The 17507-nt window shown below is 41.9% G+C and overlaps 1 protein-coding gene across 12 annotated transcripts in view; it reads left to right on the top strand.

Annotated features, from left to right (window-relative positions):
• The window catches only part of fam53b (family with sequence similarity 53 member B), a 103500-nt gene that overhangs the window by 39099 nt on the left and 46894 nt on the right, over positions 1 to 17507 (top strand). For all 12 annotated transcript variants that reach the window (XM_033033735.1, XM_033033734.1, XM_033033741.1 and 9 more), the window contains one exon: positions 14430 to 15214. In XM_033033735.1, coding sequence (XP_032889626.1) covers positions 14430 to 15214 — 785 coding nt within the window. The remainder of the gene's footprint in view (positions 1 to 14429; positions 15215 to 17507) is intronic.

The following is a 17507-nucleotide window of genomic DNA, read 5'->3' on the forward strand; positions in this document are numbered from 1 at the left end:
AAGACCATCTTCTTTCCCACTTCTCTCTGTAATCCGTCAAGACCTGACATTCATTTTACTTAAGTTTCACTAACTTTCCCTGCACCATATTTTTTTAAAGCAGTTTTCCTAATAATGCTGCTCTTTCATTCTAATTCAATAGTTTTGTTTTAACCACATTCAGCGATTTCACAGTTACTATTACTAAGATCAACATTAAGATTTAACATTCCAGAATTATTTAATTAATGGAATTTAAATTTTCAAACTACCATGATAGTTCTTGAACCAGTGACCTCAAACTCTGCATGCTAGTTTACTAACTTACCAACTGCTCCACTATACTCTCATTACTGGAGCATTCAGGAGCACCCTTGATCATTGACAAGCCCAGATGAAGGGGTAGACCTCTCGTAGGAGACACAATTCATTCTCTCTGAGCTCCAGTGAATCTGTTGTATGCAAGTAGCTGTAAAAGGCAGCGAGCCCTGCCTTTACCACTAGGAAGAATGGGGAATATGTGGCAGAACCTGAAATAATTATTTTCAGTCACAATGCAGAAACATAAAAGGCTGCCATGGAGACGAAGAAATACACTGGAAATACATCTCTGGACCGAACCCCAACACTCTGCAGTCCCTCATCCTCACAGATTGGATCTTATGCTGAGAGTAGCTTTACCCCATGAGGCATGAGATCATTATCCAGGCAGAGTTCACAGCATGCCTCTGCTGTGCATGATTTTGTTAATTCCTGTCTCCTTGCCAACATGCTGCAGGGTTCGCTCCTTGTTTTACTAAGATTTGCAAACGAAGATCCTAGGTGTCACATTATAACTCTAACTTCTGTTAGTAAGACAGGAATGAGTGTCATGCATGTTGATGATGTTATCACCTGTGTGAATGTTGGCAGCAAAATAAAATCAACTTCATTAAGATGTGTGCGGTCAAGAGTACCTACCTAATACCTGTCAAGATTCCTGCTGTTAGAGACTGCCTCTGGAAAAATTTTGCATCAAATTTCTTTGCTGATATTTGCTTATTTTTGTTAAGAATGTTTTGGATATTTCTGTCTGGAATTATGTACTAATTTTGTTCACATTTTTCCAATGAAAACTGAGGTAAAAAATATTAAAAAGCATACCTTAACTTTTCTCTTATCTAAATTTTTGAGACTCATTTTAAGTTCACCTGAAGTTCCAATGTTCCCTTTCATTTTTATTCTCATTCCACTCATGTTCTGGGGTCCGTAGAGGTGAATAAACCTTACAGGCAACTTTCTCAACAAAATTGAATAGAGTTATCAGCAAAAGGGTTGTCATTTGCTTATATTTTGGGTTTTGTAGTTTACTATCATGTTATTGGATCTGCACATCTAAACACAGAACTCACAAATCACGGAGTATGTTGATATATGATTAACAACACTTCTGGAGAAATCCAGGAGATGGTAACTACTGTGGTTCCTATCCTGCTTCTCAAAGCCAACAAATATCTCATTTCTCCATAGTTTGTCAGTTGCACAATTGGCCAATTTCTCTCCGTCAAATAACGCAACAGATGTTTTGTAGGACCTGGGAATGAAATAGTGGCCTGGTAATGTTAGTCATCAGTCTTTGCTTTGTTTTTATTCCTCTTTGTTCCTCCTCCTCCTGACTTCATCAGCAGTTCTGCAACTGTTTTAGCAGCTTCTGAAAGGCCAAAAACTTCAAGGAAAATCTGAATCATAGTGGTGAATAGGTTGGCTCAAATCTCCAGCAGTGCAAAGAAATACTGTATTCCCTATAAATCTTTTTCTAGTTGCTTACCATGTGTTAACCTTGATTGTTTAGCGAATTTCAAAGTTTCATTAGCCTCCCTACCTCTATTTTTGGGCCAACTGTTTAAAATTTCCAGATTTCTCTCTCCTTTCTTACTTATGTTTTGATATACTTTTGAGCTTACTCTTGATGTCTTCCAACCTGTAGAGATTGTTGTAGAATCTATGGAATTTTGTAGGGTGACTGGACCAACTATTTCCATAATCACTCTCTTGTGAGCCCCAAGATGATGGTCATCTAGCCCTGGGAATTCATCCATTAATTTATCTAGTATTCATTTTTTCCACTAGTGTCAATTTCTTTGAGCCCCTTCTTTGAACTCAAAACTATAATTCTCCACTATCTTCTTCCATGTTATGTGAAAGACACGTATTTAATATTTCAGCTCATTCTTTACTCTGCAACATCATTTGTTCTGACTCCATCTGTAAAAGTACCACATTAGTTTTTGCTATTTTCTTTCCTTTTTTACGTTAGATTTTTGTAGTCTGTTTTATTTCTCACTAGATTACCCTTATTTTCAACTATCCCATTTCTTATCGTCAACTTCGTCCTTCTTTGTCGAATTCTGAAATGTTCCCTGTTCTCAGATTACCGCCTTTCTTGGGAACGTTATAAGCCTGTACAACGACGAGACCAGGCATTGCTTTCACCAAATACTTATACTTAGTACGTCAAGGCCTACTGGATCTCACGGTTGCTAACCATTTTAACTCCTTTTCTCACACCTATTTCACTCCTCATCCTCCCCTTCCACCTACATTCCTTCCTCTAGCTTCACAATCCGCAACTCTTCAATCCTTTTGTCTCGTAACTGTCTTTTCATCTCGAACCTTTGTCCAACCATCTGCCTATCAGAAATCTCTCTCATCCGTACTTACCTATTACCTGCCAGTCTTTGTCTTGCTCCTCCTCTCTTCCTATTTTCTTCCCGCCCACCCCCCATGCCCCCCAACAGTCTGAAGAAGGGACTTGACCCAAAATGTCCCCTGTCCATGTTCTCCAGAGATGCTGCATTAGCTGCTGAGTTACTGCAGTATTTTTATTTTTTGCAAAACAGCATCTGCAGTTCCCTGTTTCTACTCTCCTTACCTTTTGATATCCAAAGGTTCTTGAAAGTTTGCCATTGCTTATTTACTATATAGAGCATGAAAACAAGCCATTCAGCTTGACTTGTCTATGCCGATCAAGTTGCCCTTCTGCGTATGTCCCACTTGCCCATTTTGGACACACATTCATCTAAAACCTTCCTATCCATGTACCTGCCCAAATAATTTTAAATGTTCTTATAGCTGCCTCAATCATTTACTCCTGTAGTTCGTTCCATATACATACCAACTCACCTGTGATAAAGCTGCCCCTTAGGTTCTTGTTAAATCTTCCCCACTCACTTTAAACCTGTGCCTTCTAATTCTTGATTCTCCAACCGTGGGGAAAAAGGTTGTGTGCATTCACTCTCTGTTAGTGTAGTTTCCAATTATGCACGACCGGATCACACAACCTGCTTTTGTAGTTTGCCTTGGTTAGATTTAATACCACAATTAACCTTTCCTTTCGTGCACAATGCTAGATGTGCAATAGACTGTTTCTGCTTTGATTTCTGATCCAGCAAACCATTACTTATTCATCCCTCACACTTCCACAGTAATTTGATTTGCCGCCTTACATGTACATTAAAGTCCCTGTGATTCTTTAATTCCCTTGGTTACCACTCCTGTTTTTAGTGTCTACATGCAACTCCTGCCAAAGTTGTTTGACTTTTGCCACCTCTTATCTCCACCCAAGCTTATTTTAATTGATATTTTTGAGTCTGGATTTTTTCTCTTTGCTCTCTTTATTCAGTTACACTAATATTAGGCATACCTGACTCCTTTTTTATTTTAGACACAAAATGCTGGAGTAACTCTGGAGAGGCAACATCTCTGGAGAGAAAGAATGGGTGACGTTTCGGGTCGAGACCCTTCTTCAGCCTGATGTCGGGAGTGGGCGGGACAGAGATGGAAGTTAGTCGGAGACAGTAAGACTGGAGGGAGAACTGGGAAGGGGGAGAGGGTGGAGAGAGAGGGAAAGCAAGGGCTATTTGAAGTTAGAGAAGTCAATGTTCATAGCACTGGGGTGTAAGCTACCCAAGCGAAATATGAGGTGCTGTTCCTCCAATATGCGCTGGGCCTCACTCTGACAATGGAGGAGGCCCAGGCAAGAAAGGTCAGATTGTGAATGGTCAGAGGCTGAGCAACTGGGAGATCAGGTAGGTTAATGCGGACTGAGCAGAGGTGTTCAGCGAAACGATCGCTGAGCCTGCGCTTGGTCTTGCCGATGTACAGGAGTTGACACCTGGAACAGCAGATACAGTAGATGAGGTTGGGGGAGGTGCAAGTGAACTTCTGCCTCACCTGAAAAGACTGTCGGGGTCCTTGGATGGAGAGGAGAGGGGAGGTGAAAGGACGGGTGTTGCATCTCCTGCAGTTGCAGGGGAAAGTACCTGGGGAGGGGGTGGTTTGGGTGGGAAGGGGCAGGTTAACCAGGGAGTTGTGGAGGGAACGGTCTCTGTGGAAAGCAGAAAGGGGTGGAGATGGGAAGATGTGGCCAGTAGTGGGATCCCGGTGGAGGTGACAAAAATGTTGGAGGATTATATACTGCATGTGACGGCTGATAGGGTGGAAGGTGCGGACAAGGGGAATCTGTCCTAGTTACGAATGGGGGTAGGTGGAACAGGAGAGCAGCTGCGGGATATCGAGGAGACCCTGGTGAGATCCTTTTCTATTTTGCCCATCTCCTCTAAAAAATACAAGTACCCTGGAATATTTAATTCCCAGCATTGATCATTTGTTTTTATTATGAATGCAGTATGTATTCAGATAAAGATCCTTTAAATTTGTCTTTGTACCACATCTCCTTGCTCTGACTCTAGCATGAGGTATACTCACTTGTTCATATGCAATGTTTGTTCTGAAGAAGGATCTCGACCCGAAACGTCACCAATTCCTTCTCTCCAGAAATGCTACCTGTCCTGCTGAGTTACTCCAGCATTTTGTGTCTACCTTCGATTTAAACCAGCATCTGCAGTTCTTTCCTACACATTTTGTCCTGGTACACTCCAGATCGGCACTACCTTGCTCAATGGCTTTGTCCTTTATCTTTAACTTCATACATTTCCCATACCAGACCATTCCCTACCTCCCCTCCCTAGGAATTTGTTTAAAATCATATTATTGTTATTAGTTCATGTCATAGACATAGTTATTCGATTAGCTAGCTCTTGCCTGATTAAATTGAAACTCGATCCAATGGAACCGTTTTCCCAGTATGAGTGCCAGTGTCCCGTGAAATGAAACACACTTCTCCCACTCCAATCTATTGAGTCTCACATTCAATTCTCTAATCTCATTTACCCATTGCCAGTTTATACGAGGCTCAATTGTGTGGCAATCCAAAGGTTATTACCTTTGTTGATTTGGCCTCTTAACTGCTTATTCTCCTTCAGCAGAGCCTTTGTTGTACTCTCCCAGCACATTAGTTCCGCGAGGATCACAATAATTTGTCTTTCCCTTCCCGCTCCAGCTCTGAGGAGATACCCTTACTCCTGGCACCTCGCAGCTAGTAACATCTTTGAGATTCATACTCACATCTGCCTATTTCTCCATCTAACCTTAATGTCCTCTCTTTTATTCCCCTATCTTGAATGGCTCCCAAACCACAGTATTGTCCACACAGGTTGCAAGAACTTTGTATGTATCGGACAAGTTGAAGCACTGACCATTGTTACTTTCTTGTCCCATTACCTGCCTCATGTTGCCACACCATGTTATCCTTCTTGATTGACCAGTTCTATGGTATTCAACCGAAAGGTTGTGACCGCCTCCTGGAATGAAGCTACCAGATAACTTTCCCCTTCACTGAATGCAATGCAGTGTCTGAATTTTGGGCATCAACTCTGAGCCAATATTTCTCTGGCTGCAGCCATTTGATGCAGATATGATCATTTTAAATCCCAATAACTTCCATCAATCCCCTCATGTGACAATTGTAGTACATCACCTGCCCACCCTTGCCTGTCCTAAAATTGTCCCTTTATTTAATTTTGCACTTTTTTCAGCAGAGGGCAGAACATTGACTCCCCATCCCAATCCTTGCTTGCATTCCATGCTGAGGCATCCAGGTCACTCCTAACAGAGTTGTCTCTGCCACAACTATGATGGATCAACAATATATGTACTGACCCTTCATAGACTAACTTCAACAATGGGAGGACCACAGGGTCTTGTGAATCAGTCTGAGTGGAACTCAAAGCCATATTATAGGTTTAGAGTATTGTTTGCAAGCTTTTGACACCACCTGTTAATGCTGAGCTTGGGGCATGAGGTGTGAGAGTGGGGGTGGTGTTGGCAATGGTAAACACTGCCAGTTGGCAGATTTTTCTTTTGGATCTACAGCTTTGCCTACGCCATGACTACATCTCCACTTTAGGCCTGAGAACAATATTAATGGTATAAATATGGCTGCCGTAACTCCTGCCTGACAGCCTCCAGTTGAGGGCTGCGTGGATGTTGATAGCAGAGCGTTTGGACTGGTGTGCAGTGGTGGATAATGGCCGTGGGTAACATCCGTGGGTAACATCCCAGGCAAGTTTGATTCATTGTCATCATGAACCAATGAAGCCGATCGCTTGTAACTAGTTGCCGTGTGAAGCATTCCCACTTCTGACGCAATTGCAAATAAGATGTCTCTTGTGACACCTGCCTGGAGCTACTGTTCATATTTGTTTCCCCCAGCAGCATTGAACTTGTTTTATTTTTTTTAAACAAGAGGAGAGTCATTGTACTCGATGCTTGTGTAGTTTTGTGGGGGCGGGGAAAGACATTTTCATACACGTCCGTCAGGAGTCACTCCCAAAAGACGTTGCATAGAAAGCACTTTGATTGTGTGTGTGCAATTAGAGGAGGCTCAAAACACACAGCTGCTAGCCCTGCCTTCAGACCTTATTCCCAGTTGAACATTTTTCCACACCTTCAACATGAGGTGAGGGATGTCAATATTATATTTTACTACCACCCCCCACCTTTCTTTGGAATTTGGGGTTTCCAAAGCTAAAAGAAATGTGGACTTTAAATGGGTTTATTTTGGCAAACTTTATACAGCCAAATCAGTGTGCTTTAAAAAAAAATTTGATTTGACTGAAAATTCCAATGTAAGGGATGTCACAGTTGGGACTTAGTAATTTCTGCAGCTGAGATCAGTAGATCAATGTTTAATCTGTTTATTTGCTAATATCAGCCAAGTTATTTCCAGCCTGTCCTCGGTGATTGCTGCAGTATACGACTCTGCACATTCACCATTACCTTTGCAACTCAGCAGGCCTGCAAAACGAATTCTAATTTTGGCAATTATTATATTCTTTTATTGCTTTTTCTATTTGGCTTTATTTTAAAAGAAAGCAGTGGACTTGCTTGGATAAGATAAATAATTTGAACCTGTAACTCAAGCTGTAACAGCTCCTTTGCAATGTGCTTACAATCTTAGAACTATCTGTTTTTGCTCCATGTCTGCACAGCAAGCTATCAGCTTGCACGTATAATAATTATTGAAAGGTTGAACACAGTCCAAGGAGCAGATGACTAAAAGTTACAAAAATACAAAGCTCTCCTGCAGCTTTCTTCCCTCTACTACAATCCGTCCAATGAATGGTCCTGACGTGAAACGTCACCTATGCATGCCCCCCAGAGATGCAGCCTGACCCACTGAGTTACTCCAATACTGTCTTTTTTTTAAAATACAGCATCTGCAATTTCTTATGATTTACAAAGATACAGGCTCTGCAGTCTTTGGGAAGTCAAAGGTCCACCCTTGCAGCCAGGGGACTCTCCATTACGTTTGTGGCACTACAAATGTGGAGTCAGAACAGATTTGGCATCTCAAAAGCAGGCATCCATGAAGCACTGTGGACCATCAACAGAAGTACATGACGATTGTAGCCTCATGGCCTGGTACTTTCCCTCACTCCACCATTTTGTGTCAAGACAATGTGTCAACCCTAATTCACTGTAGAGTGCATGCTGGAAGCAACATCAGGTGTACCAAATGATCATGTGGAACCTGCAATACAGAACCATGTGCAGAGTAAACAACAAAACCAGCATGCAATAGATGAGTATAAGTGATCTTACAACCAACGCATCAGATATAAGCTCACAAGACCTGCCACTTCTAGTCGTGAATGGCGGTGAGCAATTGAACAGCAAACAGGAGGAGAAGGGTTCAAGATCACCCTCTTTCTCAGTGGTAGGAGCGGCAGCATGTGAGTGCTAAAGAAAAGGCCAAAGCATTCACAGTCATATTCAGTCATGTGCTGAATGGAAGATCCATCCAAGTATCATCCTGAGATTCCCACTATCACAACAGTCGGTGTTCAACCACTTGGATTCGCTCATCGTGATAACAAGAAACGGCTGAGCGCCTTGAATACAGCAAAGGTTTTATGACCAGGCAATATCTTAGATCTAGTACTGAAGACATGCACTCCAGAACTTGCTGCATCTTCAGCCAAGCAGTTTCAATATAATTACAGCACTGGCCATACAGTTTTCATCCAGTCAGTCTACTCTCAATCATCAGCAAGGTGATGGAAGCTATCATCAACACTAAAGTTCATAAAGCCCCAGTAACTCACCAATAACCTACTCACCGTTTACCAATTTGAGTTTGGACACTCGGCTCTGGACAATCTTGAAACAACGAGCTGGCTAATGATGATCCACAAGGCACATGCCTGGAGCATAATGGAATATTCTCCACTCACATGGATGAGTAACTCATCAACTCACAAACAGCTCAATGTTGGACAATGTAGCCCACTTAATGATACCCCATCAGCCATACCAAGCATTCATTTTTTCCACCATTGGTACACAATGGCTGTATTGAGCTGGCCGATGATGATCCACAAGGCACATGCTTGGAACATGTATTGGCTATATTGTGTGCCATCTTTGAGATATGCTGCGGTTCCTTGCCATGGCATCCCTTCCACAGCATTTTCCAAATTCGTAAAGAAAGAAAATGGCAGTAGATGTTTGGGAACGCAATCATGCATGTTTAAACCACACATCGTTCTGACTAGCGTAGATAGGGTATCCTGGTTAGCATGGGCAAGTTGGGCCAAAAGGCATGTTTCCATGATAATATATGACTTAGAAATGTATCACTGTTCCTTCATAATCACGGTTGAAATCCTGGAACTCTCTGCCCGACAACACTGTGGGGGTATCTACGGAGGAAGAGTTGTAGTGTATCAAGGTGGCAATACCTTTTTTGGGGCAATAAATCCTGACCTTGCTAGAGACATCCAGATGCTGAAAGTGAATATTTACAAAATAGACGAATAGATATCATGCATGTATTGCAGTGACAAATTATGAAATGAGTTGTGAGCATCTATCAGGCTGGCCCACATCCCCTGTTTGTGTGCTTTTAGTGAATGCTTTGCCCATGTGCTTTTTAGTGAGTAACTAAGACCCAGACGATCCCGAGCCTTTGTTCAGTTGACTGATATCCTGAGGAGCACCAGGGTTCCCACAATCTTCCTCAGAGCCAGAGTTGGGAGGAAATAAATGATCCAGACTTTCCTGTTCTGGTTTACTATCTACTGACCTTGATTTGAAATCTGCCTGTGTTACTGTTGGGTGAGTTGAGCGCTGTGCTTGGTTGTGTTGCACTTCCTGTTGCAAACAGTTTCCCACTTCAGAACACTTGGATGACAACGAAACCAAGGACCAGATGTCAGCCTGGTTTCAGAAGCGAAGGAAGGGGAACTCATTGACAATGGAGGGATAAGAAACCGAGTCAATATTCAGTTTACTTCCACAGTGGCATTTTCGTATTTGCGCAGCATGATTCTGCAAAATGGCGAGAGTAGTTATCAAGCCATATTCTTTATCCTTATAGTGACACAGATACAGTTAAGAAGGAGTTGCCCTATAGTCGGCTGCCTGTTATCATCCTTCATGTTGAGTATCTACTGAACTCTGAAGAAGGGTCTCGACCCAAAACGTCACCCATTGCTTCTCTCCAAAGATGCTGCCTGTCCCGCTGAGTTACTCCAGCATTGTGTGTGTGCCTACTGAACTCATTTAATATATTTTATAAAACCCCTTCTGTAATTTTAAAATATACAATTGTTATAGTAGGGAATTCATTTATTGAGAAGGAAAGCAAATGGGTGGCAATCCATCTTGGGTTACTGCCAATAAGTTTGCACCAGGTAGTGGCTGTGTACTGAGTGCTGATTCTAAAGTTCAATTCCACAACTGCATACATGGTGCCGTTGATAGTGTGTTGCATACAGAATACCAGTGCTGAACTCAATGCAAATGGAGCAAAATCATCTTTATTTCATTGCAAAGCTATAATTTGCCACTGCAGAATAACTTGATGGATCCTGGTACTAATTCATTAACATATACATCACTGCCTCCCACCATCCCTACTGACAACAATACAAAGCATTAAAACTCCCAAGTAATAGGAAACAATGGGAATATTGGCATCGTTCATTTAAATGTAAAGGTAAATCAGTCATTTTAAGTTCAGAATGTCAAGTGTTCGCATATTGATTTCAAGCTTTGTAGTTTGTTATCTGGACTTTTTTTCGGACTGCGTTGTGTATGTTTGATTGATTGGCAGGTGTGTCTCCCCATTATGTCCCTGTGCATTATTCACATCTCTTCTTGTCACTTCAATAATTCCTCATGAAATATTCCCTGATTTACTTGGCAGTCAAATAATCTGCTTCACGATCCCTTCCATTTGCATTTGCAGCCCTTCTTTAAAATGCAAACTATTTTCATATCCCAGAATGAGTGGATTAGAATGATTCCAGGGCTTGGAATTCCTCTTGGCTTTCACAGAGTACTCTTTCTTCTAACTTAACCAGGACCCGTCAGTTTGCCTCATCATGACTGAGTTACAAGCTTAAGACATGCCGTGGCATGAAAAGACCATGCACTGTGCTAGCTCGATCATCAACTTATTAATGGTATTCAAATGACCGAGCTAGTGAAAAATGCTGTCACTGTTTCCCTGGTTAATACAGTATCAAGTTGACTTATTTGAGTGAAACTGTATATATGTTGTATTTAGTTTTACCAAGAATCAACTTGTTTTGTTGCCATTCAAGGATCTGGATTGTGAAGATGTTCTGGGTATTTAAAATAATTCTGTCCGTCTCCTAAATTAGATTATGTTCAGGGTTGAGAGAGAGTTTTCCGAGTTGATCATTTTAATCTACAGGCTTTTTGAATTAGTACGATGGAGGGCAGTGAAAAGGTCTCTTGGATCTACATAAAAGTCTTTATTTAAATTAAACATTCATTATTTATAATGTTTTAAGGCTATAGCTGACTGTGTTAACAAAATAATGAATCACTGTGATATAAATATATTCTGGTGGGTTGAACATGCCTTTGGCTTAAAATAGTTTATGATGAATAGCCTACACACTGATGGAAATAATCATTGTGTCACATCAATCATTTATGAAACTGTTAAACAATTTAATTCCTATTTGGATGAATAAAAAGCAGAGCCTTGCAGGTGATTACACTGATGCCAGCAGGGCTAACTTGTTATATTTCCATGATAACAAGAACAATAACCAGCTCATAAAAGCTCATGGTAATTATGGATAAACGAGACCTTTCAACCCATCTTTATACATCCATCTGAGAAAGTTCTGAATTGTCAATTGCAGCAACCAAACCTCTTCTTTGAGTTCCAGAGTTTATGTTCTGTATATTTTATCGGGAAATTCTGTTCATGTATTGATGATTCAACAGTTCCAAATTTAACCGAACCTGCTCAGTTAGAACAGGTTGGGCCAGGTCAGTCACAACATTTATCTTGCATGTAGTTTTAGTTGTGCACTAAATTTGGCATTTGATTGGAACCACCTCGTTCTCTTGATGGTTAGTGTCAGCAAGAGCCAGCGTTTGACAAAGTGCTGAATTATATTTATCCACATGTACCATTTACTAAATTGAATATGTTGCAGCATGCATAGATTAGTCTTCTGCACCCCATAACCAAATTAAGCCCCCTGGAATCCAATAAAGCTTATTTGAAAACTGCAAATGAGAAAGACGGGCTGAATGATTTTCCTTACCTGTAATCATAAGATTTAATGGATAGCGTTTACTATCTTTGTTACCCCAGTAATAGAATAGGTCAACACACTTCCCTATAATGGTACGCCTCTCATTTTTTCAATAGGAATTATTTAACCCAGAGTCATGAATGATTGATTTATGATGCTTTTTTCTGTATTATTACTGTATTGAATAACTTTAAAATCACCTCACAACAGTTTCCTTTGAAGGATAAGAAACTCAAATTGCTGCAGTCTTTCAGCATAATGCAGATTTCTGCAGTACCAATCCTGTGGCCACAGTTCTCATTCTGATATTTGTCATTGAAATGGGAGAAGCCCCATCTAGTCCTCAGGTGAGCCTAAGGCCATTTACAGTGCAGTCAGTGTTACAGGAGCATTTTTTTTAAAGCAACATTAGACGAGGATACCATTCGAATGGCCCATGTGCTCGTTCACATCCACCTGCAGGAATCAAAGAGGCCTTTGTTTAATGACACCATCACCTCCAGCAAAGGAGAGTTCCTGTCATTTTATTGTGTTACACTTTACAACCTGCCCAAATTCATAAATTGAGTTGAGGCACTTGGCAGTAAGGCGTCCCACTGACGAGCCGTACATTGCTCAGGCATGTTGGGACTTTTTAGGTAAAACAGTAAAATTCAAAATGGGCAGTGTATGGAAATTTGCAGAATATGTCATGGAACCTTTGCAGGATACTGACATCTCACATCACAATTTGCTCTTTAATATCAATTGTTCTTTTGTTTTACGTAAATAAATGTCTAAAATCACACTGCCAAATTAATAAGAAAATCTTATTTTAAAGAACAATATATTTGTTGGCACAGTTTAGTTCGTAGTGGAACTGGTATCATTGAGATTTTGTGGTGAGGGGAAAACAATGAATATTGTTTTTTTTTTACTTTTTGAGAAACAGCCCTTGTACCCAATTTCAGGAAAATCAGGCTGAGCTTATTTGTTTTGGATAAAGATTGGGAGAAGCTCCCAACTGGTCCCATTCATCACTGTATCACTGACGGTTCCAAGAATGAACTAAAATTGTGGGTGTCCCATGCTTCACCCATCAGTTGTGAGAGATATGTGGCTAACCGGATCCTCTCGAGGTCATTCAATTAAACAGTACCATGGTGATAGGGCAGAGAGTTGGAGGGGCAAGATGATCAAAGTCAAGGAGTGGAGTAGGAAATGGCCAGACTATTGGATACAGTTTATGAACAGATAGTGAAGAACTATTTGTAAATGTATCAGATTTTGCGTCTCTTTTGGTGTATCCGAAAGCACTTCACAACCAGTGAAAAACTTGAGATGTAGTCACTGTTACGGTTTGGAAATATGGTAGTCATTTTTGCGGAGCAAACTCAACAAACATCCGAGCGGTAATGAACAGAAACTCTTTCTTTAGTGATGTTTGTTGAGGGATAAATATTCGTCAGGACACGAGAGATAATTGGTCAAATGGTGATCACACCCTTGTTCTTCTTTAATGTAATGCCATAGGATCATGGCCATCTGGGATGCTCAGGTTAGCATTTTATCTGAAAGCCGGCACCTTTGGCAATGCAGCTCCTCCTGAAGCATCAGCCTGGACTTTTGTGCTGATGTGTCTGACTCAGATGTGTCTGACAGCAAGAATATTGGCACCTATGCAGGACGGACAACGAGAGTGAAGGAAGTGAAAAGTGAGGATTAGGCGCAGGGTGGGGGCGGGGAATGGTTGGGGGGAGCTAGCAGGTGTTTGGACAATAAGAGGAAATTGAAGGGGAGGGAGCAAGGACAAAGGATCATATCGGGATTAGATCAGAGTGCTGGAGATAGGTCAGGGGTCCACAGGATGTCAGATAGGATATCAAAGGGAATGGGCTGTCGAGGGGACCAATGAAGCTTCAAGTTCAGAAGGGGGAGGCAAATGAAACCAAAGTGAACATGGACTTTTGAAAGTGCCTGTATTTACCATTGACTGGCATCTTGTAAGACTGAATTGTACTATTTATTAGTGGTGCCTGAATGTACATCAATAGTGCGATCTCAAGTAATTATGTGCACATTGATGTCATGTTCGTTATGTACATTATTGACTTTTAAAACACAGGCTGCTAAAACATCCGAAGAAGATCCCAGCCTGAAATGTCACCTATCCATTTTCTCCAGAGATTCTGCCTGACCCCCTGAGTTACTCCAACATTTTGTGTCTATCTTTCATATAAACTAGCATCTGCAGTTCCTTTTTTTAAATTACATTTTGACTGCTACATTGTTTGACCTGTGTATCTTTCCACCTGTGCTCCCACAAGCCACATCCCCTATTTGGTTGGGACATTTGATGGCCATAACTTTTATTTAGACAGTAGATAGAAATGATGATATACCAATCCATTTATAATGTTTCTTTCCTTAAGAACTAATCCATACAGTGGAATCTTGGGTACAGTCTAATGAAACCTTTTTGTTTTGTTTGTTTGGAATAAAAAGAGGGTGATCGGTGGAAAGACCTCAACAGGAAGTGTCAAATTGACCTTGAGCAAACTACCAGTAATCTGGATCCACCTTGGACTTGTTTGACTGGCTCAGATGAGTATCAGGAGAATGCAGTCTGGCCAAGTGATGCAAGTACAACGTCTGCTGTGACCAGTTTGATCAAAGACCTCAGCCTCAGTGACTGTAGCAGCAACCCATCGGCACCTCCCAGCAAGCGGCAGTGCAGGTCGCTCTCATTTTCAGATGAGCTCTCCAGCTGTCGATCCCCCTGGAAACCTAGTGGGTCAAAGGTGTGGACTCCAGTAGATAAACGACGCTGCCACAGTGGGAGCAGCGTGCAACATTTTTCGAACGGGGTGTCTACAATGCAGAGGAGTTCCAGTTTTAGTCTGCCTTCAAGATCCAACGTCTCATCTTTTCCATGGGAACCCTTGGCAACCAGCAAGAGATCAGCGTGCCCTCGGGGTCAGGGCTTCTGGACCCCGCCCGCTTGTGGAAGGCTTGAGGATGACTTGCACCCCGATTCCAGTTTGGGCGTGGCATCCAGGGTCGATCTGCTGCGGCCCCTTTCCGCGTCTCACGAGCAGATATCTGTGCTGGAGCACGGCAAGCCGTCCACTAATGCAGCAACAGCCCCAGTCTCAGACCACGCGCAGCAGGCCAGCCGCCTACTCCGATGCAGGTCCCAGCCGTGCGTCCACAACGATCAGAAAGTTGGGATGAAGCGACGGCGCCCGGAAGAACAAAGGCCGTCCCTTGACCTTGCCAAGATGACTCAGGTATGTGATGGACTGTAGGCTTAGGCTGACACTCATTTCCAAATCCTCCCCTGCCATCCCAAAATGGATGTGAAACAAATTGCAGTATTTTTGAATTATAACCTACAACGATGTAGATGCCACAGATCTCCATTAACATAAGCACATTAGGAGTGACTTGTGTATTTAAATTTTGCAACATGTAAGACAGATGCAGAAATTACTCAACCTTTTGATAAGATTACTTTACATTTCCCAGGGATTGTCATTCATCTGTGTGCACAATTACATTTTGACAGGACTGTAAAAGCTGATTGAAGAGAAACCGTGCAGGGATTAACATTCTTGTTTGAGTGCCGGTGTAGGACTGGAATGGAATTGAAAGAAAAACTGTTCCAAAAATATTAATAACTTGCAACATTTCAACCCTTTCATTCAGAGCTGATTTAAAATTATATGCAGCAACATTTTATTCAGCCATGAACAGATTTGTTTTTACCCTTAAACACTGTACAGATTGCCTGACTCCTTTGTTGTGGGAGTGCATGTGCCCTCCTAAAACAAGGTCCTTCACTTTGCGCCCAGTCAGAATAGCAAATATTGTTTCCCTCTCTTCACCATCAATCCTTTCACGCTGCAGTTCTAATTCTTTAATTCAGCTTTGGGGCTTCTTTGCAGTTCAACTCGTCAGAAGTTCTGTACAATACAATATTTATTGTCAAGTGAACCTCAGTGAGGCTCAAACGAAACTCTGTTTCTACAGCCATACAAACAAAAACGATCCCTACTAGACACAACCAATTCACACAAACATCCATCATAGTGAACCTCCTCCTCACTGTGATGGAAGGCAAAGTCTTTTCTCTCCCCTGCTCTCGATTTTTCTCCTGATGTTGAAGCCCGATGTTGAAGCCCCAGGTGGGCGATGGTAAGTCCCACGACCATTTTAGGCCCCGTCGGGCGATGTACGGCCCCGTATATCACCGGGATGTTTGTAAATCCAGTTTCTAAAATCCAACCTAAAGCAATTGCAAACCAGGCAGGAGAGATTGTAAGCAACAATCTAAAATCAAAGATTGCAAAACACTCCCATTGTTTGAAGCAGAGGATCAATTTATTGATGCTCCAGGCAACCCATAACCTGTTCTTGCAACGGTAAAAACTGTTATTCCACACTGCTTTCATCTTTTTAAAAAAAAGAATTCGGTATCATGTTAGTTTATTTAGCGTAATGTTACTAATGCCGTTTTCTACTTTTTTCACATTTGTGGATCCATAACATGCTTCAACTGAGGGAGTGAACCCTTTTGGAAACCTATAGGCTTTGTTAAGTACCTGAGTAGATGATTTAATATCCTCTCTTTTGCACTTGTTGTTTCAACACACCAAACTCAGCACATGTGCACGGATGAGCACATTATTTTCTTTAGCACCTGAGCTGTTGACCAATAAAAATAAACTATGATTAATTCCATCTCTTAACTAACTCTCTCTTCTTAGCGCTTATTCCCTGCTTTCTCTTTTGCTCTGCTCTGTACTGCCCGTGCTTCCCTCTTTCCTCTCACCTTTTCTCACTCCTTTCACCTCTTCCTTCTTGCCCCTCCCCCCCCCCCTTTCTGAGACTCGTTCTACACCGTAGATATTCCAAGTGTACAGGAGTTGCCTGCTGACCATCCCTGATTGATCTTGAGAAGGAGGTGATGAGCCACCTCCGAATATGATGGTGCCATCATGCTCTTGAAAGGTGCAGGATTTTGACCCATCGCTAGTAATGTAATGGTGATGTATTTGCCAGTCAGGATAGAGTATAACCAACAGCGGAAACTGCACATGGTGGCATTTCCTGGAGCCAACTGAACTCCTTGCCGCAAGATCTCCCGGGCTTGAGAGGCCTGAAGTAGTTGAGTTGGGTAACCGCAATGATTTTTGTTGGTGGTGTACATGCAGTGCCCTGGTAGTAAAGGAAATTAATATGTCGGGTGGTGTCCAGGGTGTATCAAGCAGGCTGCTTTGTCCAGGATGGTGCAAGATTCATGAGTGTTATTGGCTCTGTGGTCATCCAGGCAAGTGGAGGGTACTCCATCACTCTCATGAAATGTGCAATCCAAATGGAGCAAAGGACATGAATACTATTGGACATTGAGGTATTGTTACAGGATACCTTGACTCTGACTTGAAAATAACCACAGTGTTGCCGGTCCATTGATGTTGCTGGTCAGTGGTGACCTGACACCCCCAGGAAATAGATGGTGTAGAACTCGATGGTTATGTCAGTAGGTATATAGACACACATTTGCTACAGATTGAGATCGCC

The sequence above is a fragment of the Amblyraja radiata genome, chromosome 15 (assembly GCF_010909765.2).
Source record: "Amblyraja radiata isolate CabotCenter1 chromosome 15, sAmbRad1.1.pri, whole genome shotgun sequence".
NCBI classification, from domain to species: domain Eukaryota; kingdom Metazoa; phylum Chordata; class Chondrichthyes; order Rajiformes; family Rajidae; genus Amblyraja; species Amblyraja radiata.